Below are 24,558 nucleotides of genomic sequence, written 5' to 3'. Positions count from 1 at the left end.
TAGATGGATAGATAGATGTTGCCTTGCTGCCCTCATACGGCCGAGTCATGTCATTGCACTCATCTCCTTCCCCTTCATCGTCTTGTGTTGATTCCAATTTCCAGCAGGGGGTAGCATTGTCACATTTGTGGGTTCAATGACGTTCCATCACTCCTCAGTGTCCACATCATTAGGTACACCTGTACTGTGCAATCTAATTCATGGGATCCAAAAAGATTATTGCTTAACGATATTCACTTTTGATTGGCATGGTCTGAAAATTTAGAATATATCCGTGTACACCTGTTTAATACGAATTTTTTTTTTTTTTTTTTTTTTTTTTTGGTAAATGACATGAAATGCAAACGTATTAGAAATTATGTATGAAATATAAAAATAGATGAAGAAAACAAATATCAAATATTTGAAACAATAGAAAATGAATATGACAAAAATAGAAAAACATTAGAAATTATATATAGACAAATACACAAATATTTCAGATTTAAAATCAAATAAATTAATAAATAAATTTAACGACGAGGAAAAGCAGTTTGGATAATTGATGGATGGATGGACAAGACCAAACTATAATAATGATTAGTATAATCACAATATTCAAAACAATACCAAATATTAGACAAACATCACCAAAAGAAAATTAAAACCAAAAAAAGGAATGAGTATATGTGTATACAAAATCCAACACATTTGAAAATATGTATTTAATTGAAAAAAACTAAATATTTGAATCATTAAAATAAGAAATAGATAGAAAAAGTACACACATTGAAAATATAGAATAATAATTGAAGTCACCTTTTTTCTTGGATTTTTGTCAGAAAATTTAGTCCAAAAAGTTAAATGACAGTTGCAACTTATGCCCGTGTGCAGGTGTGCCTAATGTTGTCTCCAGCGATGATGACAGTGCCTAAATAATAACCATAATGTGTGTTTCCCGTGTGTGCGACCGGCAGCAAGAAGCCAAAGCGACCGGAGCGAGCGAGGCAGCAGCAGAACAACCGCCTCAAACCTCTGACGCTGGCCTACGACGGCGACACGGACATGTAGTCACAGCTGCGTGCCGGACGCTTTTTCTTTTTTTTTTTTTCTTTTTTTTTTTTTTAAACAGCATGAAGGCGAGACAGAAAATCCTCTTAGAGCACGTCTCTTTGTTTCAAAAAGTGCTTTCCCCACTCACACGTTTTTCCGCCTTCATGACCTCTGCAAGTGTTGAGTCAAATGCCTTTTTTTGTCATCCCGCCCAAACAAGACTTTCCTCCCCCCCACCACACACTTTCTTTCCGCTGAGCCACCGGTGGAGGCTTTACGGGATATGTCGCATCCTCCGTTGCCAAAAAAAAAAAAAAAAAAAAAAAAGATGGGGATGAGGGATGAAGGGGAGGAAAATCTCCATAAAGGGTTTTAGAATCCCATCCTCCGCCGAATCCTCACTCTGGACAAAAGAGGGACGCCAACCTATCTCTCTCTCTCTCTCTCTCTCTCTCTCTCTCTCTCTCTCTCTCTCTCTCTCTCTCTCTCTCTCTCTCTCTCTCTCTTGCACTTTTATGGTTGTTGTTGGATTGGGGCGGCCGTTGCCATGGAAACTGCGCCCCTCTCTGTCTCTGTTTCTCGCTCGCCTCCACCCTGGCTGTGTTTCAGGCGCTAACATGCACTATATTAGTGCAGCACATGAATGGTGATGCCATAAAAAAAGATTGCGACAAAAAAAATGGTCAACGCAAACACGCGGGGTTCACTTGCGAAGGAGCCTTTGTGACACACTGATGTGGAAAAAAAGTTATTTATATATATATATATATATATATATATATATATATATATATATATATATATATATATATATATATATATATATATACACACAAAGATAATATCAAACTGCTACAGTCATGAAGTTGGATTTTGTCAAGAAAAAAAAAGCTTTTTATTTTTAGGAAACATACCATGTGACAAATTATACTGGCAACAATTGGCAGCTTCGCTCCAAAAGCTTTTTTTTTTGTCTATCAATGTCACTTATTCATTTTTAAATAATAGTTTAAAAAAAACGTTATTTGCAGAAGATAATTAGTTTAAAAATATAAAAGGGAAAAAATGAAAAATATTTTCATTAGTTGACTTTTTACCTCGAAAAATACTACTTTAGTCTCAAAATATGACTTTCTTTTGGAGAAAATAAAACATTTCTCTTTCAAAAATACAAGTTTATTCTTGTAATGGTTTGCCATTTTTCTCCTCCAAAAATGCAACATTTATTTCTGTAAAAAAAAAAAATTCCCTATAATGCAATTTATCCCCATCTTATTTGAAAAAAAATTCTAAAACAAAAATCTACTTTTCTCTCTGTTTAAACAAAAGTTTACATTTTGCTTTGCAAAATTTTGCCTTTCCTTTAAAAAAAAAAAGATATTGCCCTTTTCGCACACAAAAACACATTGAGCAAAAATATATGTTGCATCGATATTTATGCTCACATTCTTCATGAGCTGAAGTCAAACAGACTTCCTCTACGTCCACAAAATCCCGTGAGCACTTCTCCTTGGCCGAAAGAATCCCTCCACCTCACAGGTGTGACAAATTAAGATGATGATTAGACATTATTCTCATAATATGATGACTTTTTCTCTCACAATACACAATTTCGTTTTCTCCCCAAAAATGCAACTTTTTTCATGAAAGCATGCAACTTTTTTGGAAAATTCTCATCGTATAATTTTTCTTTTTTTCTTTTCAGTGTGGCTCTAATACCCCTTTGTAGATAATAAAATATGTATGGATTTTTTTAAATAGATAAAACAACAACAAAAAAGTACCTTTTGTGGTTAGTTGAGGTAGTCTGGTGTAATCATGTTTGTTTCTGCCCAGATTAAACTAAAAAGGTCTAACTCATCTTTCTCCATATTTCGTCAGACATTTTGATTTGAAATGGCCATTTTGAGGGTCATTATTTCCAATGGTCCTTCCAAGACAGACTTGACAATCTTCAAAAATTCAGCCCTTGAAACTGGTCTGACTTTCATAGCAATGTAAAATTTGGTAGGCAGGTCTCTCATAAGTCAACCCACAAAAAAAAAAAAAAAAAAAAAAATCAAATAGCCTTGTCCAAAAATGCACAGAAAGTCTGACATATGAGTTTGAAGCAGCCATTTTAGGGGCATTTTGGTGATTTCCAGGGGACTTCAATAACAAACTCCTATACAGTACATTGTGTCAAATATGATGCTAAATTGCAAAACGTTTTTGTTTTTGTCTTTGCATGTGGGTGGAGCATGGTGACGAAGTTTGATGACTTAAAATTAAAAAAATTTGAAACGACCATAAAAATTTGAAATCAAACTCCATTCCCATACAAGCCGATGTCATGTTGAAACATGAAAATTGGTAGATATATCTATAATGAGCAGACCCACGAAAAAGTATCACGAATCGATGTCACGAAAGACATAGGAAGTTTGCCCATTTTCAGGATACTTCAAAACCTTGTAAAAACTTGGCCCACCAAGCCTGTTTATCCGAGCAACATGAAATTTGGTACACATGGCTATCATGAATAAACCCCCCCAAAAAGTCTATGCCTGAAAACGGACAAGTCCAACATTTTGGTTTAAAGGAGACATTTCAGGGCTGATTTGATCTATTTCCAGGAGTACTTAAAAAACGTGTTCAAAATTAAGCCCCTAAAGCCAGTTCAACATAACTGCATGAAATTTGGTAGGCATGTCTATCATTAGTAGACCCACAAAAAAAAGTCTCAAGAACCAATGTCCGAAAGTACACGGCAAGTCTGCCACTTAAGTTTGAAGCGGCCGGTTCTGGATCATTTCGTTCAAAGACGAACTTCTTCAACACATTTTATTTCATTGCTGCCAAATTTATAACACACATCCAAGATAGATGGCGGATGCAAAATTATGAAAAGTTTTTGTATTGTCATTGTTTGTGCAGAGCATGATAGCAAAGTTTGGTGACTCGCCATAAAACGCCCAAACGCCCTGAAGCTATTCATTGGTGCACCCTAGGGCAGAAAATGCAATAACTCCTGAACGTCCATCTCTTTTCCAACTTTTCTTTTATCTGCCTTACTGACGATCACTTGCAGTTATTCTACTTGAAAGGGTCCAACTAACATGCAGTCACTTACAAAATGATCACTAATGAACACTCATGTGTTTTTCATACAGTAAGCTTTATTTATGATTTGGAAAAGAACTATAAAGATGTAAGACATTGTTTACGTTGGTGGATTTGTAAAATAAACAAAAAAAACAACTTTTTTTATTTTCTTGTTTTCTGTGCAGAGGAAAAAGGTTAAAAGGTACGTGTACATTTATTTTGTATTACACAGAAAATGTTTAGTTTGAATATTGCAAAAGTGGCTGTATAATTTTTTTGCTGTCCTGATGCAAATTCTGTGGTGGAAAAAAAAAAAAAAGAAGACGACAACAAAAAAAAGAGAAAAGCTCATTTGTACAGGATATTTGTGTGTGCGGAAAGAAAATGCAGTAATAAACAAGGACACGGTGACAACACACAAACATTTTTGTCTTTTATGCATGCGGGGAAAAGGCTGAGGAGTAGCGCAAAACACTGTGCAAGTCATCCATAGTACTTCACTTTTGATAGGTTGCGTCTAAAGTGCATTAAATTCATCTTACCTTCAACATTTTACTCAGTATAACCTACAATGATAAAAGAAATTGAATGTTTTTTTAATTGCTATTTTATTTAAAAAAAAAAAAAGTTCTGAAATACCTAATTTGGAAATGTCAACGATGATGATCTCTGTGCACAAAACTCTTGACATCTTTAAAGGTGGCATGCGTGCTTTTTCTAAAGGTAAGCTAGCAACTAGCTAAGCTAAATGCTGTGATGTCTGGTACCTTTTTGTATGAAGTTATTTTTTTGTTGGATTATTCATTATCTAAATGCTCTAGCGGAATATAGAACATCCGGAAAGGCTTAATACCCTTTCACTTTTTTTGCAACAAGAAGGCAACGCATCCTCTTGCGGTAAAATAACGCTAATTGAGTTGCAACGTGATGGTGTATGCAGCCGAGAGCTCCCTTTACCTTAGCAGCGATGCTATCGCGCCACACTGGAGTGCGACGTGCTGCCATTTACGAGATTGATTTTGACCTTTCCTCTTATCTTTGCTCTTACTGCGCTTCTTTTTTGTGTGTGTTTGTTTATCTAAAAGGTTTTGTCTCGCAACCTGAATGACAAATTGAATATATGACATCATTGCTTTTCAAATCTAGTCTGTTGAAAATTCTTACATATACAGCTTGAGTATTACTTCTAACAAAGACTGTGTTTGTGTTGTGTTACGTTAATTTGGCTTTTTCATGATACTTGGTTATCTTTTTCAAATAAGATAGAAGACAAGATAAGACTTTATTGATTTACTAGTAGAAGCAGCACCATAGAAGAACAAAAAAAAGGTCATGACAGTGAACAATTTTACATTAAAAACTATATACAATAGTATGCTGTACTGTATATTGAAAACAAAATATACAGTATGTATATATGTAAATACATATGTGCCTAAAAATTTGTACAGTAAGGAAAGATGCAAAAGGGTATAATGCACATTTGTCAATTTATTTAATTTTTACTTTCATTATATTTGTATTTTTTCTTAATGTTCTCCACAGATTTCTCGATTGATTTTTTAAATTTAATTTGAGTCCATTTTAATAGTTTTTCTATGTATATATTTATAATAGTACGTTATTTGTAGTTATTTTACATTTATTTGCATAGATTTTTTTATAAATGCTTGCGTCATTATATTAATTTTTAATAAATTTTTACACTGTAAACATGTCATTGTCTGCATTTTATTAGTTCTCATAATTTTACATTTATTTTTTATTATTATATTTTTACATAGATCATTTCTATTATTTTAATCAATTATCTAATATTTTAGTCATTTGTTTATTTTTAAATTTGCCGTTGTATTCCATTTTTAAATTAGTTTATATGTATGTATGTTAGTATTTTTTTTATTTCTATTCCTATGATAGTTTGCATTTCATGATTTCGTGATCAAGTCAGTTGCAGTGCGGCTAAGCACCACATGAGGGCAGCCTGACAACACATCAAGTTCTGAGAAGTACATCATCGCCCCCCCTCCACCCCAACTCCAAGCCCTCCAACTCCCATCCTGCATCCCTGCGTGCGAGTATAAAGCATCCCCTCCACACTGACGCTCTCATGTACAAATAGCGCAGCGTTGCCCCCTGAACACAACATCCATCCTACCCCCTACCGAGAAGACCCTCATCATCATCATCATTCGACATCGGGACGCCCCCTCCCCCCTAACTCCGGCCCTGCACTTTATTTCAAGTTGGGTCAGCAAGAGATTTTAGGGGGGCTTTTTTTTTTCCCCCACATCAGAGAGGACGACGGCTGTGCTGAAGCCAGGCGAGACGCTCGGTGGTCCAAACATGCCGACCACATGGTGCTGCTGGGCTCTGCTGCTGTCAATCATCTCTCTGGTGAGCAACTCCCGCGGATTAACTCAGATTTTCTCACATTGGTTGTCATCTTTTGGCAAAATTTTGCTTCGAACAGAGTCCCGCTGCATACAAGATTAGACTTGAAATAATCAATGTGGTCTGCTCCAGTGTGTAGTTTTCTCAAAGCTGCTCCAGTGTGTAGCTTTCCCAAAGCTGCTCCAGTGTGTAGTTTTCTAAAAGCTAGCTGTGATAACTTTGATTTAAATTGATAAATGCATCAACATTTTAATAATCGAGAAAAAATTGTCACATTGAAAAACGGTCGCATTGAGAAACAGATTAGACTTGAAATGATCGTTTTGGGCACACTTAAAGGTCAAATGTGAAGTTTTTCTCACAACTAGTGCTAAGATACCTGTGATCATATTTGTTTTAATTGAAGATTTTTTTTTCTGAGGCTAATGCTAAGATAGCTGTGATAAATAACATTTTAATCGAGGAAATAGTAATTAAAATAATCGAGTTTCTGGCAGCATTTAAGGGCGAATGTGTAGTTTTCCGGAAGCTAATGCAAAACTATCAGTAATAATAAAAATAATAACAACTAATTGGACTTGAAATAATCACATTTCGGACATTGTGTAGTTTTTTTTTTTTTTTTTCCCAAAGCAAAAGCTATGATCGCTGGTATAAATTTGATTTTAACTTCAATTATTTTGGTGGATTTGAATTAATCAAGAGTTTTCTGACATCATTAAAGTTCCAATGCGGTCCAAGGCTAACGCTAAGTAAGTTAGCTTTGATAACATTTATTTTAATTGAGTTAAAACAAAGCATACTCCAAATAATCAAGTTTATATAAAAAGGTCCTGTGTGTCGTCTTTTTCCTGAGGCTAATGCTGAGACAGCTGTGATAACTTTGATGTTAATTAATGATTAGCAAGCCTTCATATTTTGGACACTGTTATAAAGCTCCAACATGTCATTCTCCCGTACCAAATGCTTATCTCAGCATTTAGCTTTGAAGTGCTTCAGTAAGGTAACACTAACAGAGTCAAACGACACCTCACATCTTGAATGCATGCTTTGTTTGGTTAAACACTAAACAAAGGTCCTAAACCCAAATGGAAATAGGCCTACTAAAACCTAAACCCTGATTAAGAGTCAATGGTAGATCTAAGACCTTTATTGGAAGTTTTTCTATCATTCGTGGAAGTCCTAAAAACCTTAGTAGTAGACATAAACCTTGAATTGAACTACTACAATCCTCACAGGTTGGGGAGCCTAATCTCTCAGTAACTAAGAACCCTGACCTCTTGAGAAACCAAAACTCTCACTTGGCGACCACAAACCTTTGTGAAATGCTTGCTTCATCCCTCAATGCAAGCCACTAAATCCACAGTAGAAGCCCTGAAACTCAGAATTGAGAGTGTCCTATACCAATAAAGGAACTCCTTCAACTTTAGCGACTGGTTGAAATATCGACATCAACCCTGAGAGAATGTCAGTATCGTAACCCTTAAAAGAAGTAATAAAACTTTAGTAGAGACCTTTTATGGAAGAAGAAAAAATCCTTAACCTTCGATCATATCGGTATATGTAGGACAACAAAAACCCTCAGTCGGGGACCAAAACCTTCATGAAAGTTATGAACTCCTTCGACTCGAATACGGTGACGTCGATAGAGTTTCAGTACTGTTACACCCAAACGCTTAAACGGGGACCGGCAATCGTAATGGGAGCGCCTAAAATCTAAAAGGAAGCACTAAACCTTAGTGGGGAACATAAACGATCAGTGCGAGATGCAATCTTTGTCTCGTGGCTGAGTAACTGAGCCTTCAGTCATTTCTAAATCCTCAGTATACCAAAACTGGTCAGTCAGGAACTTAAAACCTTTGTGAAAGTGATGAACCTCTTATACACAACTCGATGTCGATGGATTTTCACAACTGTTACACCCAAACATTTACTGGAAGACCGGAACTCTCCAAGAATTTTTAATGGAAGTTCTTAAAATCTTACTAGAAGTCCTAAATCCTAAATAGAAGTGCTAAAACCATTGTGAAAGTACAAAACGTTGCGGGACCTAAACTCTCAGTGGGGAATCCGTGGTCATTGTTTTCTTTTATGCCAGAAAGAAGGCCTTGACTGACTTGGTCATCATATTTAATCAAAACAGGAACTATCCGCCTCAATCCCAAACATATTCAACGCTCATTACTGTAGTCAGTGGTAAAAACAATTCCAATAAATAAATACTGAAACAAATCAATAAAATTGTACAGTAAACATTTTCCATCAGTGTCATTGAAGGATTTTGAGTTTTGTTGGGGAAAAAAAAGGAAACAGCAGTGGTAAGTTTAAAAAAATAAATAAATAAATAAAGTGTCCGTCTTGCCGGTTTGTGACAAGCCAATTGCTTTAATCCTGCGTGAGCCGCTAACCTCGCCATCCCGCCGTCCCGCCTGCTCTGATGAACGCGTCAACAAAGCAATCGGCGGAGAACAGCGGCAGTAATCCGCGTAAAAACTTCACTTAAAAAGCTCCCGCGGCGTTATCAGTGTTTAATTTGCATAGTGATGGAAAGAAGTCAATTACTATTAATTATTCTCTACAACTTCATTCCCATTATCCAATTGAATTTGCCGTCTTGAAAAGCATAAACTCAATTTCACAGCTGGCTAAACTCGCTAATCATTTACCCAAACCCCCCAACCAAACATGCCACCGCCCCCCCTTTAATGCTGTACACCGCCGCAAAGAAATTCATTAATTGCTGAATCCTAAACTCCTGAAGAACAAGTGGTGAGTAGTCAGGGCCAGCTAGGCTTTCTCGCCTGGCCTCAAAACTGTCAGAAGCAGGGACCAATAATTCGCAAAAGTCTAATCTTTTCATTTAGTTTTTTTTTTTTTTTTTTTTACTGCATTGCTTCCAGTACATGTATGTTAGATTTTTTTGCTCCAATCAGATTTCAGACTCTTTGAGTTACAAAGTCAATGTAATCCGCCCAGGGCCTTCAGAATCAGTGCTGGCCCGTGTAACTTTAAATATAGTGTTCAGCAGCTTTTTGCAGAGGATGGGGACCGAGTCCTGCCGCAAATAGCGAAAATCTGCGAGTAATTGACACCCACCCCAAAAAGGTTTGTAAATGCCTGCACATGGCACAAGATGCACTTGGCGACCGAGCCAGTGCTGGGTTATTTATACCAATCATGTTGGGTCTGTGATTTGACCCAGCACATTGGGTCAAGATTTTGATCCAAAAAGGGGTCAAAACTACCCATACACATGTGTTAAAGATAACAACAAACGGGTCACCAGGTTGCTGTGGTTAAAAAAAGAACTGCTACAGATTAAGTACGTGGCACAGTTGGGTGCTGGTTTCTTTCATTTTTGGACAGAATTTATGTTTCTTTCTTTACTGGATTGTGGCATTAGAGGTGATGATGATGATGATGATGATTGCGTACATTGTACATGGCTGATTCGTTTCCAGATTTAGGTGACTATGAATACGGATTAATGGTGCTTCTGAGGGTGAATATTTTGCTTTCATAAGAAGTAAGAGGGGTAAATATATTTGTTTTTGATAGAATAATTGTTCGTAGGTTATACCATATTTACTCTTATAATTATTCCAAGGTATTTTTTTCAGCATTATAAACTTCTTTTAATCGTGCGAGTCGAAGTTGCTTGTGAAGAAAGTGGAATGTGAGTAGGACGCAGCCGCAAAATAGGAACGATGCTCTTGTCAAAGAGCATCCTGCGGTAAGACGCTGAGTCCTTGGGACGGAATAAAACAATAACAATGGACTGTGGAAATGTAAGAAAAAGAGAGGGGAATGTAAGAAGAATGATGTATATACTGATTCATGTGTTAGATTTTTCATGATTAAGCTTGTTAGCTTTGTAGGTTTAGCTTTATATTATATAAAAACGGGGGAATGTAAGAATAATAATGTATTTTATTATTCATGTGTTGGATTTTTCATAATTAAGCTTGTTAGCTTTGTAGGTTTGGCTTTATATTATATAAAAACAGGGGGGAATGTAAGAATAATAATGTATTTTATTATTCATTTGTTGGATTCTTGTGGACAAGGCCTGTTAGCTTTATTAGCTTGTGGGTTTAGCTTTAGCTTTTTCCAAATCTACACCCAACTTGCTTGATGTGCTTTGCTTCCACATATGTATGCTAATAGTTCACACACACAGAGACAAAACAAGTGCATAGTGTTCCAGCTGCTTTCGCTCCCCTTTCCGATAGAGCTGGAACACCTTTGTAATCAGGGACTCCGAAGAAAATAAAAAGAGAGGAGGCTCGGGAGCCGGGCAGAGGGTTTTAGTAATCGTACACTTCCCTGCGCTCTCCTTGCAAGTAAAAAGACTATATTGTTGTAGAGTGTCTTCTCTCCTCATTGTGTACATTGTTTACTAATGTCTCACCTGGTGTGAACCTGACATTTTGTTTTTCTCAATTGCGACATGGCAACAGTGCCATCAAGAAGTGCTTTGCGAAGTCCGAGGTGCCGCCTGCCACTGCATAACACAGATCGTAACACGTCTATGTTCACATGCTCTCGTGTTTTCCCCACGGGAACCTCACAAACCTCTTTGAAGCTAGCGTGGAAAAAGTCTGATTATGCATTTTCTCCTGTGGCTACCTTAGAAAGTGCAGGCTAGTTTCTTGGTCCTCGTCTTCAAACCGGTTCCTCTAACATATCATGAGTGTGAGGTCACGCTGGTAATTGTGGCGCCGACTCCTCTGGAGATAAGGCACGTCCACCTGTGATTTCCTGACACTCTGATTTGTCATCATCTCTGACGCCCTCGGGTAGCACTTTGATACAACAGCTACACCCAAACACTTAGTTGGGCCCTCGAAGCCCTTAGAAACCTAGTGGAAATCTGGGAAAAAAAAAATAGTAGAAGTACTTAAACCTTAGCAGATGGACCTAAACCCTTAATGGAAGCCTTCAAAACTTAAGCGTTAGTTGGCGTTCTAAAGTCTTATGAGTCAAAACATTGATAGAATTCTCCAAAATTTTAGTAGCTACAGTAAGTCCTACAGCATTACGAGGAGTCCTATCACCTTTGTAGGAGTCCCCAACCCTTAATGGAAGCCACTAAACCATTCTGGAACACACGAAAGCAGGAGTAGAAGTCTTAAAAACTTAGTGGGGGACACAAACATTGACGTTAAAATCTTGATGGATTTTCCCAAAGCCTTAGTAGGAGTTCTAAAGCATTATTTGGGGTCCTAAAACCATGGTGGAACTCTCTTAAACCTTACTAGGAGTCCTAATATTTTAATGGTAGACCCTAAAACCTTTATGGAACTCCCCAAAGCCTTAGCCTTAGTAGGAGCCCTAAAACATTTGATGTCCTAAAACTGGAACACCTCAAAGCCTTGGTCGAAGTCCTAAAACCTTTTTAGGAGTTCTAAAACTTTACATGGGCACCAAACCCCTGGTTGTTTTAAAGGGCTCTATAAATACAATTGAGTTGAGTTGAGTTGAGTTGTGAATGAAAACCTTTAATGGAAGTCCCCAAAACCTTAGTCGAGCAGGCTAAAACCCTCGTGCAAGTCTGGAAACCCTTTGTTGGGACCCAAAACTCTAAATGGAAGCCCCTGGCCTAAACCCTTTGTGGAACTCAAAATAGACTTAACTCATTCACTGCCATTGACGTATTTATTTGTCTTTTCACAGTCTAGCCATTCAATCCCAGGAACTTATTTATATATATATATATATTTTTTTTTTTTTTTTTTATAAATCAAACATTAAGGTAAAAGAGGGTTTGAATATGTCTGGCAGTGAATGAGTTAAACACTAAGCAGTGCATATTTAAACACCAAAATGTTGAACCAAACCATATCATTTCATCTAATTGACGTATACTAGCTTAATGCTAACATAAAAGGTGAAACACCATAGACAAGCTATTCCTGGACTATTCCTGGAGTTTAGTAGGGGACCTACCTCTTTTTCTTGCTGTCGCACAACATACACTGAATACAATACAGGCGCACAACTCTAAATTCAGACTTTCCTGTGGACTGAAAAAAAAATCCCCCCCCCCACCTCCCAAAAAAATGGCCGCTCAAAACTGCGATTTTGCAGGGTTTGTAGTTCACTGTGTATATTTGAATTTCAGTATGTAAATCTATGACAGACTTATCTATTCATTTCATTACGCCTCCCCATTGAGCATCCAATCTTCAATCCAATCAAACATTTGCCAGATGTGATGTAAACACACTATTTATACGGTAGTATAAATATCGTATACGTACTGCATTTAATAGTCAGTAACTATAGCAGCAACCAATGAAGTTTGCCTGCTATCAGTGCTCCATTCACGCATATTTCAATTCGCACACACGTGCACTGCGGCATTTGAGGCCAATGAAAAGTGACACGCACACTCTGTCTTGTGCATCCCAGTACTTCTATCCAAGATGGGGCGCGCGCGTGTGTTCCTTCGTGTGTGTGTGTGTGTGTGTGTAGGGGGTCGGCATAGAATGTGGCGCTACTTGTTTATCTTGAAAGCGCGGCGGGCGGCGTACGTGTGTTATCTCCCGGCTCGGCAGCGCGTAGATAGCGTTGAGTTTGTCCAACAAGCTATGAGGACTGGTGTGCGTGCGTGTGTGTGTGCGTACGTGCGTGCGTGTGTGTTATCTGCTCTTGTCCCGCCCGCCCGGGATGCCGCCACACGACTGGAAAGACCTGGAATATTATTAAAGCCTCCTTAAATAGACTTTCTGGTGGTAAACGGGACTGCGTTAAATGTAAATGCAAATGAAGTGTCCAAGCCTTGAGCAATAAAATGTTCCATTGCAGTGATAACGACACTTTTTATTGGAAGGGACATTGACTTTTTTTTTCTTTCTTTTTTTTTTTACAGTGTGTGAAAAATGCAATTAAAAAAAGAGAGAGAGAGGACTCAAAAGCAAAGCTAAACACAGAATGCGTTACGATAAAACTAATGAACATCATTGCACTCATTCACTGTTTAAACTAATGTTTACAGATGGCTTAATGTAGCGTGCTCTTTGTTTAATCAGCAAAAATATAATAAATACATATTTATTTAATTTTTTTTTTTTAACTTTGCATACATCCAAATACCAGATTTATGCAACTGGGCTACTAGTTAACACAAGAAAAAATGATAAAGATTTTAAATCCAAAGTTTACACCGACTGTTGGTTAACACAACTTTAAAAAAATATAGATGTAAAATACAGTGTATGTATACATTTCAAATTTTAAAGGCAAAGTAAATACAGCACAGGATTGAGTTCATTGACAGGTAAAATAATTCTATAAAGTATTTGCATACATTTAAATGTTTAATTGAATGAGTTGGTTAACAAGAAGAATGAAAAAGAATTTCCTTCTTTAAAGGACCGTTACACTTGATTGACATATCAGAACTGGTTAAATTGGAACACATTCAATCAAATACGTTATTGTGTTCATGTCAAATCCTCTTTTTTGTTGCTTTGCAAATGTGTGCCTCGGCATCATGAATGCCTGCCACGTGGTGTTGCTCTTTGAGGTCGTTTGTGTGACAGATGATCGTTTGCGAGTCTCCTGGCGGATAACTGATGATGTTTCCCGCTGTCACCATCAATATTATTTCCGCCACTCGTCTTTGTCGCTTTTGCCCGATAAAACAACTTTTTCTAGCCTTCACGTACACCCTCACGACTCACAACTGCTAACAAGGCGCTTCATGACTTTTGGCATGAACTCCTGCAAAATTTTGACAAATCATCTTTTCCACAGGCAGACTGTCACCTTCATAAAACACTGTTAATAGTTCAAACAATTTTAGAAATCGGTGCTACTGATAAAGGCGTCACGCGAAGGTGATGAGCCTCATAAATTTTCAAAAATTATTTTTAGAAGTGTAAAATGGGTGAGTACAATTCCTAAAACCGTTGTTGAGGAGCCCCAAAAAATCTTAGTGGCAGACGTTTAATGGCACAACCCAAAAATGCAAAATGACAACACTCACAAGGAACTGCTGTAACTTGCTAACACAATTCCATTTCCTGACTCTCGAGGCCACACCTCTTAAAGGCACATATCCAATACACAAATACTAGACAACATTCAGCAATTTTAGAATTTATTATAAACTGTTTTCATTCATATTGGCATACATTTATGCTTTGTGATATGCATTGTCCAAAAGTGCTGTGATATTTGAATTTTTGGGCCGCTTTAGAAGCATTTTTCAAAAATTCCAAATGATAAACTGTTTATTGCAGAGGATACATTTCCGATAGATGAATATCCACGATCTTGACAGACCATATAAAAAACTTTTTTTAATAGTTCACCCAACCCACATGCTTCAAACACATCTAAATGTACTAAAACACTCTTAGAATTACACTGGTAAACTGCAAATTTTAATCAAAGACGGCTTTATGTGTCCCAAAACCTATTTTTGACACTGATTTAAAAAAATGTCTTCACTTTTTTCCCCCAGGACATTTTTTTTTTTTTTTTTTTAGTTTTGACCAATAAAAGCTTGCCCAATACAGATTTCACCATGCGTTGCAATTTATAACATTTCAGAAAAAAATACACTTTTTGCTGAACCTAACTTCATAATCCTGATGTGCTCGAGGAAAAAACAAGGCGAGACTCAGAATAAAAATTTTAAAAAATTATCTAGAAAATGTGATTGCTCACTCACATAGTGTGCTGGCTTCATGCTGTTTGTAGCTTGTCAGTCGTGAAAAACACCTAAACTTCTACACTGAATGCAAGCATATTTCCTTTTCTGTCATTGGAACAATACTGACAAGGCTAAGTATTAGCACTTTGTGGCATAAAGAAGTATATCGTCGCTGTCCTGTGAAAAACATGCATGTCCAATTTTCTTTTTTTTTTTCTAATAATTATGTTCACGTTAATAGGATATCTGTAATGCAGAAACTCCCTTCACATAAAAATTTTTAAATTGGGGCAAGAATGGACATAAGTGTTTTTCACAGGACAGCGATGATATGGTTTCATATATATGTAATTCTTAGTATTAATGTACTTATAGCCTTACATTTGTCTGTATACTTTACAGAAGGAATGTGTATACTTGAAGCTTCCATATAAGTTTATCTTAGACTTTGGTGTACACTTTTCAGTACAAGCCAAGCTTCAGTATATTAAGCATACTTCTGTGAAGTTTAGAAAATGACGTATTTAAAAAGTACACTACAAATATACTGCCTCCATTTTAGTACAAAAACAGTTTACTTCTAGTATACTTCGATAAACTACTTTTTGCTAAAAAAGATGTTAAGGATGCGAAAGCAAACAACGGCCGTTCCCAAGAACCGCCTGTGTCAGTTTGGTTGTGGAGAGAGCTACAAAAATAATTTAAACTTTGAAACACTGCTACAGTACTTTAAAACACTGTTATTGTAGCTGTTATTTACACTGCATCTCTTCCAGTACAACTCAGTGCTGCCTGGCATGTTGTGGCACAATGTGGTACTGCACGCATGGTACTCAACTCTAAATTTGATTTACCCGCTTAGTGTAATTTTTTTTTTCTTTTTTTGAACAGGATAACTTGAAAATCTGCGCTATATCAACTTCTATTTACAATAAACACTTTTGCACTTTTGCTTACTGCCCCCGCTGGCCAGGAGGAACCACTGCGGCATCATTAAACCTAAGCGATCGATATCTCCCCAGGCCTGGCAAAGTCATCTCAGTGTGACTGCTGACCTTTAAACAGCACCACACAATCACCTTGAGGCACACACACTCACACACGCACGCACACACACGTTCTAATCTCCCAGTTGGGATTACAGGTTGGTGCTCTAATCCACCGCGTGATTGTGTCGCTAATCCTGTCAGGTGTGCTTCTACACGCCAGCTAATTACGTGTCGTCCAGACACACAAGAAGAAGAACTCGCAGGTGTGACAGCGGTATCGGGAGAAATCCCATCCCTGTTTTTTCTGGCGCATTCTCCCGCACAATTTCTGAGTCCTTTTGGCAGCCATCTTGTGCATATGGATGTGTGTGCGTATGTGTGTGAGTGTGTGTGCCAACGTGTGTGTGTTCATGTGTAAAGCAGCTTCCTGACATCCCTTCATGTGACGGCGACGCCTCTGTTGAGACTTAACCCACTTAGCTGAGAAGCTTCCGGAATCACTTTTATGACTCAGAATAGAAAACGACATCAAACTCCATTTGAAGTACAACTTTTTACCAGTGGTGGATGGTCGTGGCCAGCAGAAACTTTCAGAAGCACTGACCTTCATATAACCGAAATTCTAATTTTTGTTGCAAGAAATTGTATGTATTTACGCCAAACAGTCCGTGTTCATTTGGTAGTGTTTTTAATGGGTGCACTGCTTCCAGTGCATGCATTTTTTTTTTTGTCCAATCAGATTTCAGACTCTGTGTTGCCATATCAATCTAATCTGCCCAATACCTTTACCATCAGCAGTGCCGGTCCACGTACTTAGTATTTATGTAACCAATTAACCAATCACACTTCAAATTCAACTCAGAGTGCCAGCTATCTTAATTGTAAACATTAACAATTCACTTTTTTTTTGTACACTAAAATGTAAGCGGAAGTCAACCCAAACATTTCTTTTTTCAAGAATATGTTCCCAGCAGGCCCACTAGTTGGAACACGGCATTCTGATTAATTTTTAGTTTGGGGAATATAAATTAAGCAGCAAAATACACTCCTTTTTAGCCATCTCTGGGGGCGGCCATTTTGTCTTCTGTCGACTAAAAATGACAGCACAATTGCTCACAACGACCAATCACGGCTCCGATTCAGAGAACAGGTCAGCCGTGATTGGTCGTTGTGTGAGCAGTTGTGATGTCATTTTCAGTCGACAGAAGACAAAATGAGATGAGCCCCCAGAGATGGTTAAAAACGAGTGGATTAACACATATTCCACAAACACAAAATTAATCAGGATGCCATGTTTCAACTAGTGGGCCTGCTGGGAACATATTCTTGAAAAAAATATGTTTGGGTTGACTTCCGCTTTGATAACTTTGTTGTTGATATTGGGTGTAATTACACAGTTGACCACTTGGTGGTAGCGCAATTGTTTACTTTGAAAGAAGAATAAAACAGGACGTATTTCACCACAACCTAGTTGTTGTTGAAAATTATTGAATGTCATCAGCTATAATCCTGTCTTTTACGCCTACAGAAAGCAAAGTGACGGCTTTAGGTTTATTTTATAATGAACATCTTTGGCTGTGATTTTTGCCAATTATATCTTGAGGGCTATGCCTGGTTTTTTTTCCTTTAGTACAAATGAACATGTTTACTTTGTAAGGGGGCACATAGAGTGTGTATGAAAACACGAGTCGTCACTTTAATGTAAAAATGAAGGAGAGTCCACTTTCCAGCTGCTTGCTCGGCACTTTGTAAGACGCCACTTCGTTGAACTTGTCCATCCTTAAGGAGCTTTACGTCAACGCGTAATGGCGACCATAAATCCCGAGCGGGAAGTCGCGGCCGACGCCTGCTGCTGAATTTATCTTCTGATAATACATCACGGCGGCCAGCGCGTGTTAGACAAAAGCCGCGCTTCATTAACGCCGTTTAACTGCGCCGCTGAGCCACAAAACATTCCAATTCATCCCTCATCTCACCTTGTCAGCGCAAATATTTTACTCTCAAAAAGTCCTGCGGTGACTTCCTTTGGAGAGAAAAAAAAGAAGAAAAAAAAAAGACCTATGCACGTTTTTACCACGGCAATCTGCTCGTCCATCACGGTGTTCTCTTCAAAAACAACCGGAGGCCATCTTTCTCCAAAAGTCCGAGTGCACAAAGCCGGCGCGTCCTTCGCGGGGAAAGATCATTCACGGCTTCACACAATGCACTTCAGCCGCGTGAAAGAAGACCTTATTTTCACTCTATTGATCGGCCGGCAAAGATACAAAAAAACGGCGAAGGCTACGCTCAGATGGATCTGCTGTCACGTAGCGGCGAGGGTCTCGTCGCATAGTTGGCGCCGTCATCTGCGGGATTGTTGGAGATGACTCATCCATCATCGGGGGGCACGTTCGACGGGCGAGCGAGGGGGGCCAGGAGGCCCTCCGTCTTGATTTAGACGACGCGCCAAAGACGTTTGGCGCTCCGTAAGCGTCGGTGGCAGAAATCAGCTCTTTTTTGGAACGGGTGATGATGGACGGTGTGAACGTGCGTCGACGGAGGAAGCTCCAAAGTCACGCTGCTGTCACACTTGTGCTCGATATGGGACCGCCGCGTAATCACAAATTGTGTACAGTTACATGGAATATAATGGTTTACATTTTGGTAAACGTGATAATCAACATACAATTGTTGATTTCTTGATTTGGACTGTCAAGACGTAGGGCGCTTCATAAGTGAGCGTTGGTGGCGACTCTTCTTAGAGCGAGTGACAATGGACAGTGAGATCGATATTTATACAGTACTCCACAACAACTGCAGCTTTAAGAAAGGAAGTGCTGCGCAAACACGATTAAAGGCAATAATTACAATAATAACAATAACACAATCGTAAATAATTCAAAGTGTTATTTTCTAAATACAATGTTGGGGTGTGCATCTCTTCAGTAAAAGACGATTCAATTCAAGAAACAACAGAGCATCAGCAACATCAAACCGATTTATACCGATTCATACTTCTCTCACCTCTCATGAAAGACAATTCGATGCATATCTCGATACATGAGGTGCGGTACGATTCAAGGACGGTTCAATTTTAAAGTGGAACAATTCGGTTCAGTTCAATGTACTCTCATCTCAAATCCAAACCGATTTTACGATTGAAATAGTTTTTTTGTGACACCTCTATAAAATATACAATAGCTCCTGCGCCACAGGAGGTGTAACGAAAAATCGATTTGAATTGGAAAATCGGTTTTGATTGAACCAAATGGAATCGTTACATTTTAAAATGTACTATTCTTCAATCATATCGCACCCCATGTATCAAGACACATATCGAATTGTCTTTTATGAGAGGTGCCGACCAAGTATGAATCGGTATAAATCGGTTTGATGTTGCTGTTGCTTTGTTGTTTCTTGAATTTAATTAACTTGAATAGCTGAGGCTTTGGGGAGCTACCGGAGTGCTGTCAAACTCATTTTTGACGCTGGCCACATTGTTGTTACGGTTTCTCTTGGAGGGCCATAATGACTGTGAAACAATATAAATGTTTGATTGTCTCATCGTATTATTACATACCCACAACAAATTGATGAATAAATCATTTTAAAATCCGAAGTCAAGGATAATAGTTGTTCAATTTACTGTGTAAATATCTGAGGATTTGTATTACATACAGAAAATGTACAGACCCAACTTGTTGATCAGTCCATTTTTGACCCCAAATTGTGTTATTTTTAACCCAACTGTTTTTAGAGTGTGTGGTTTCATTTTATCAAGAATCATGCAAGTTGATGCACAAGAATCGTTTTCACGGGTCACTTAAAATGATGTGTTAGGCCAGATCTGAGTTTGACACCTGTGAGTTTCGTATCGATAAACATGACAAAGGCTACACAATCGATATGTGCCATACTTGATCCATATGGTGCCCCCCTCCATGCCCCCCCCCCCCCCGCCTCTTGTTGACAGTTACTTGAACAGGATGTTTAAAAGTAACTCTTCATTTTCCATGTTGAGATACTCATGAAAAGTCAGAAACACACAAATGTTGTCCATTACTTGCAACAGCGCATCCAAAAATAACTTTCAAAGTCCTTACAAACATCCAATTGTTTTCAATTACTTAGAGGGAGACATAAAAAAAACAACCTTGGGTAACGTTCCATTACAACGTGATGCTGCAGCTTCCATGTTGGGATTCTTGCCGAAAGCGACCACAAACATACATTAGTTTACAGCGACTTGGATAACTACGTTGAAAGGTCCTGTTTATTGTTGTCATGCAGGTGCTCGGAGCCGACTCGAGATCAGCAAACAGCGACAAGTCCAAAATGAAGTCGTACTGGTCGGCTAGTAGCAAGGCGGCTCAGACGCTGTCGGTCAGCCGCCTACTGGCCCACGCGCTGGACGGCAAGGACAACTTCACCTCGGTGGACCTGGACTTCCACATGGAGGAGGATTTGGACTCGGACTCCAAGCAGTGGACCTGGCTCGCCAACTCCTCCGTGTCTTCGGCCTCGGCGGGGCGCTCCCGGGCCAAGAGGAGGCCCATCGTGAAGACGGGCAAGTTCAAGAAGATGTTCGGCTGGGGCGATTTCCACTCCAACATCAAGACGGTCAAGCTCAACCTGCTCATCACCGGCAAGATCGTGGACCACGGCAACGGTACTGTAGCTGGCCGTGAAGAACAAGTACAGTGGTACCTTGACTTAAGAGTTCAATTTCTTCCGTGACCAAGCTTGTAACTCAATTTACAACAACCCCAAAACCCCCCATTGAAATGAATTGAAATGCCAATCCTTCCTCTTGAAAAAAGCATTTGACGCATAAAATCACAATTCCAATGAAGTTGAGACGAAATGTAAATAAAAACAAAATACAATGACTTGCAAATCCTTTTCAACCTATATTCAATTCAAAGGCATGATATTTGACTCGTCAGACCACAGCACACTTTTCCACTTTGTGTCCGTCCATCTCAGATGAGCTCCGCAGAAGACAGTGCTGCTGATATACGGCTTTCCCTTTGCATGGTAAAGTTTTAACTTAACTAACTAACTTTCACTAAATTTGTAGATGTAGCGACCAACTGTCTTAACTGTGGATGATTTTGTGAAGTATTCCCGTGCCCACGTGCCAATATCCTTTACACAATGATGCCGGTTAGTAAAGCAGTGCCGTCCAAAAGATTGCAGGTCACGAGCATTCAATGTTGATTTTCGGCTTTGCGGATCCTCTGACTCTTTTGAACATAAAATATCTTGCCTTTGTAGTGTATTCCAATTTATCCATTTGCAAATCATTGTACTCCGCTTTTATTTATATTTTACACACTCTAAAAGCAGTTGGGTTAAAAATGACATTTTGAGTCAAAAATGGACCAATCCACAAATTGGGTCGGTTTGACCCACCTTCTTGTGTTGTTTTGTACTAAACTACCCATTTTTGTAAAGTTGGGTCAAATTGACCCAAGTAGTGGATCGGCCCTTTTTTGCCCCCCAAATGGTGTTATTTTCAACCCAAATGTATTTAGAGTGAATCCCAAACTTGACTTGAATTGGAGTTTGTACTTTATTCCCCACTACTGCTCAAAGTCCATGTCATTCCCAGGTACCTTCAGCGTCTACTTCCGACACAACTCCACCGGGCAGGGCAACGTGTCGGTGGGGCTGGTACCGCCCGGCAAGGCGGTGGAGTTCCACGTCCACCCCCACCACCACCACCGCCACCATCAGCAGGAGCTGCGTGTCCAGCAGCAGACGGCAGTGGAGAGCAAGGAGAGCAAGCTGTTCAACTGCCGCGTGGAGTACGAGAAGGTGGAGCGCGGCACGCGCAACTCGCTGTGCGCCCACGACCCGTCGCAGAGTTGCCCCCAGGACCAGACCCAGAGCCACGTCTCCTGGCTGTGCTCCAAACCCTTCAAAGTCATCTGCATCTTCATCACCTTCCACAGCACCGACTACAAGCTGGTGCAGAAGGTGTGTCCCGACTACAACTACCACAGCGACACGCCCTACACGCCCACCGGTTGACGGGCACGGCGGAGGAGGAAGAGGAAAGAGGACTCATCCTGCCGCCCGGCCTGGAGGCCGGCGACGGGGCGTTCGGAAGGGGGGGGGGGGGGCGGGGGAGCTTGGACGACTCCCTCCAAGTGAATCATGTAAATACCCGGACGCCACTCAGACAGCGTTTATCTTTTCTTTGTTTTGTTTTGTTTCCGCCAATCAGACGCCAACAATCAGTCCGTGGGGCTTGATGGGAAATTTGGATTTACAGCCATGCGCTGTTTATTATGGGAGTTACGGATCAGACCCGTTCGTGACGATTCAAGGTCTGCGCTGTAGGGAGACCATATGAAACATGTTTTTACTTTTGCGCTGTAAAAAAAATAAAATAAAATAATGATAATAATATAATAATGGGAGACTATTGTATAACATCACATTGAGGAAACAAAAAGACTCTCCAAATAAGAGGTGTCAAGCTATTAATTTGTCACCCCTGCTTGAAGGTTTACTGTAAAACAAAACAGAATTAAACATTTAAACATCCATTTTTTTTAATTTTTTTTAACCAAACCACAGTTGAGAATCACCTTATATACCTTCTGCCATTTAGTGGAAGAACATTTTATTGTTCTTCCTGTCACTGTACATCTCTGGCATAGATAGATGAACAAACATTACATTATTCGTCATAACGAAATAATCATTTTCGGACCAATTATCAGCTGAGCGAATGAACTCCTTTTTTGGCGGCTATCTGCACTTTTTTTTTTTCCTCTTTATGTAACGGCCTGAAGATGCCAGAAGATGGTGCCAAAGTGCTGGCTAATAGGAAAGTAGTAAACTGTATTTTTACAGTTTGCAAAGGCCACATACACACCAGCGTCTTTGTATTTTTTCCAAAACAAATTATCTGTAAGACGTTTTTTTTTTAAAGCTAATGTTGAAGTATGTTGAATTGTTTTGGGGGTCACAGTTTTGGGGGATTCAAGGGGAAGTCAAGCTTGTTTTTCCTAAGAATACGTTGTATGTGCGTCCTGACTAAGATCTAAACAGAAAAAGTCATCAAATGGCACATATAACGCATTGTTGACAAAAAAAACAAAAGCTTGAGGGTGGCGGGTAGGTTTAGTTCCCCTTTCTACTATTAATATTGGCAATTATAATTGGGTGGGCATCAGTAATTTTTCACAAATTTTCAGAGGTTAACTATACTTCTTCTATGTTGCAAGCTGTCACATATAAAAATGTGTTTATCGTGCGTCATGTGTTTAAAGCAGCCCCTAACCTGTGGTGTGTGACCAATCACATCCAGTGAATGAATAAAATGTACACAAACGAATATGAGAAGCAGATTATTTCCTGCCGTGCTTGACCCAAGATTACAAATCTACAGCCGACCTTCTGGAATCTGACGTTTCTGCTGTGGAAGAAGGTGGAAAAAAAAAAAAAGGAAAGGAATCACGCATCGGATTGAAAACCAAGCGAGACGACATCCTCTCCGCTCCCTGTACGTATTATGTTGCATTTTCTGCTCCTTTTCGTGTGTTTACCTTTACATAAAGGGTTCAAGATCAAGGAGAAAATGGACGGGGAACTTTGGTCCAAAGTGGTACACATCAAAGGTAAGGTTTTATCCTTTTCAAATATTAACAGAAGTTTACTTGTTTTTGTGCATATGAGACAATTATTGATTGTAAAATGTTACTTTAAAAAATACATTCAAGATAAATAAATACTACCTTCTGTAGAATAACAATGGTTTTTTTTCATGAAAAGCTTATATTTTTTAGGCCTTTATCTACAAAAAATACATGTATTCTACTCTACTTTTTTCTTATATTTTTTAATCAAAAATATTTTTGCAGAAATATTTTCTTGGAAAAATGCCAGATTAGTGTTTCTATAATCAAAACGAAGTTATTGAAAAATATTATCTGTTTTGAAAAAGGAAGAAATACAACTGTATTCTCCATTTTTAATAATAATAAGACTTTCATCCTGCACAGATGTGATCTTTTTTCCCTTCATCGCGTTTTTCGTTAAAAATGACTTTTCTCGTTGAAAAAAGTATAGATTTTTTTCTAGAAAAAAAGAAACTTTTTTCTGTTATTACTTTGAAAAAAATTATTCTTAAAAAATCAACTCTGTTCATGCAATAAGGAAATAAAAAGAATATAAAAGGATTTTTTGAAGTAATGCATTAATATGTAAGAAGCCAAACTTTTTTATAGAAATAAAAGAATTACTTAAAACATGCTGTTTAGAAATAATCTGACTTTACTGTCATGAGATTACTGCGCGAAAACGATATACTTTTTTCGTTAATATGACTTTTTGTGTTGAAAATCTTTTTTTCTAGAAAAAATGTGACCTGTTTGCACTGCGTAATATAGTCTTGTTTAA

The 24,558-nt window shown here is 38.6% G+C and overlaps 2 protein-coding genes across 7 annotated transcripts in view; both read left to right on the top strand.

The window, feature by feature from the left end:
• The window catches only part of thsd7ab (thrombospondin, type I, domain containing 7Ab), a 126,570-nt gene extending 124,802 nt beyond the window's left edge, over window positions 1–1,768 (top strand). For all 5 annotated transcript variants that reach the window (XR_015087994.1, XR_015087993.1, XR_015087992.1 and 2 more), the window contains one exon: window positions 957–1,768. Coding sequence is in view for 2 of the 5 variants with exons in the window: in XM_086039419.1 (XP_085895545.1) it covers window positions 957–1,050 (94 nt within the window). In the remaining 3 variants the exon portion in view is untranslated. The remainder of the gene's footprint in view (window positions 1–956) is intronic.
• A 4,478-nt stretch (window positions 1,769–6,246) lies between these two features.
• Window positions 6,247–23,658, top strand: LOC147143360 (neurexophilin-1). 2 transcript variants are annotated; one of them, XM_086037987.1, is made up of 4 exons: window positions 6,247–6,513; window positions 20,434–20,812; window positions 21,758–22,125; window positions 23,549–23,658. In XM_086037987.1, the coding sequence occupies exons 1-4, from the start codon at window positions 6,463–6,465 to the stop codon at window positions 23,627–23,629; spliced, it is 879 nt and encodes a 292-aa protein (XP_085894113.1). In that variant the 5' UTR covers window positions 6,247–6,462; the 3' UTR covers window positions 23,630–23,658. The 2 variants fall into 2 exon arrangements, with proteins under 2 accessions (XP_085894113.1, XP_085894114.1); XM_086037988.1 differs by lacking the exon at window positions 23,549–23,658 and having other exon boundaries at window positions 21,758–23,475.
• The last annotated feature ends 900 nt before the right edge of the window (window positions 23,659–24,558 follow it).

Source organism: Filicampus tigris, chromosome 8 (genome assembly GCF_054856515.1).
Source record: "Filicampus tigris isolate MCC_2025a chromosome 8, RoL_Ftig_1.0, whole genome shotgun sequence".
Taxonomy (NCBI): domain Eukaryota; kingdom Metazoa; phylum Chordata; class Actinopteri; order Syngnathiformes; family Syngnathidae; genus Filicampus; species Filicampus tigris.
Note: the sequence above shows the minus strand (reverse complement) of the source record. Positions and strands in the feature narration are given on the sequence as shown.

Excerpts from the sequence above, each read along its gene's own strand:
- LOC147143360 (XM_086037987.1), top strand. The coding sequence starts at position 6,463 with ATGCCGACCACATGGTGCTGCTGGGCTCTGCTGCTGTCAATCATCTCT. Across the intron at positions 6,514-20,433 it reads TGCTGTCAATCATCTCTCTG|GTGCTCGGAGCCGACTCGAG; the intron begins GTGAGCAACTCC and ends GTTGTCATGCAG. Across the intron at positions 22,126-23,548 it reads ACTACAAGCTGGTGCAGAAG|CCGACCTTCTGGAATCTGAC; the intron begins GTGTGTCCCGAC and ends ACAAATCTACAG.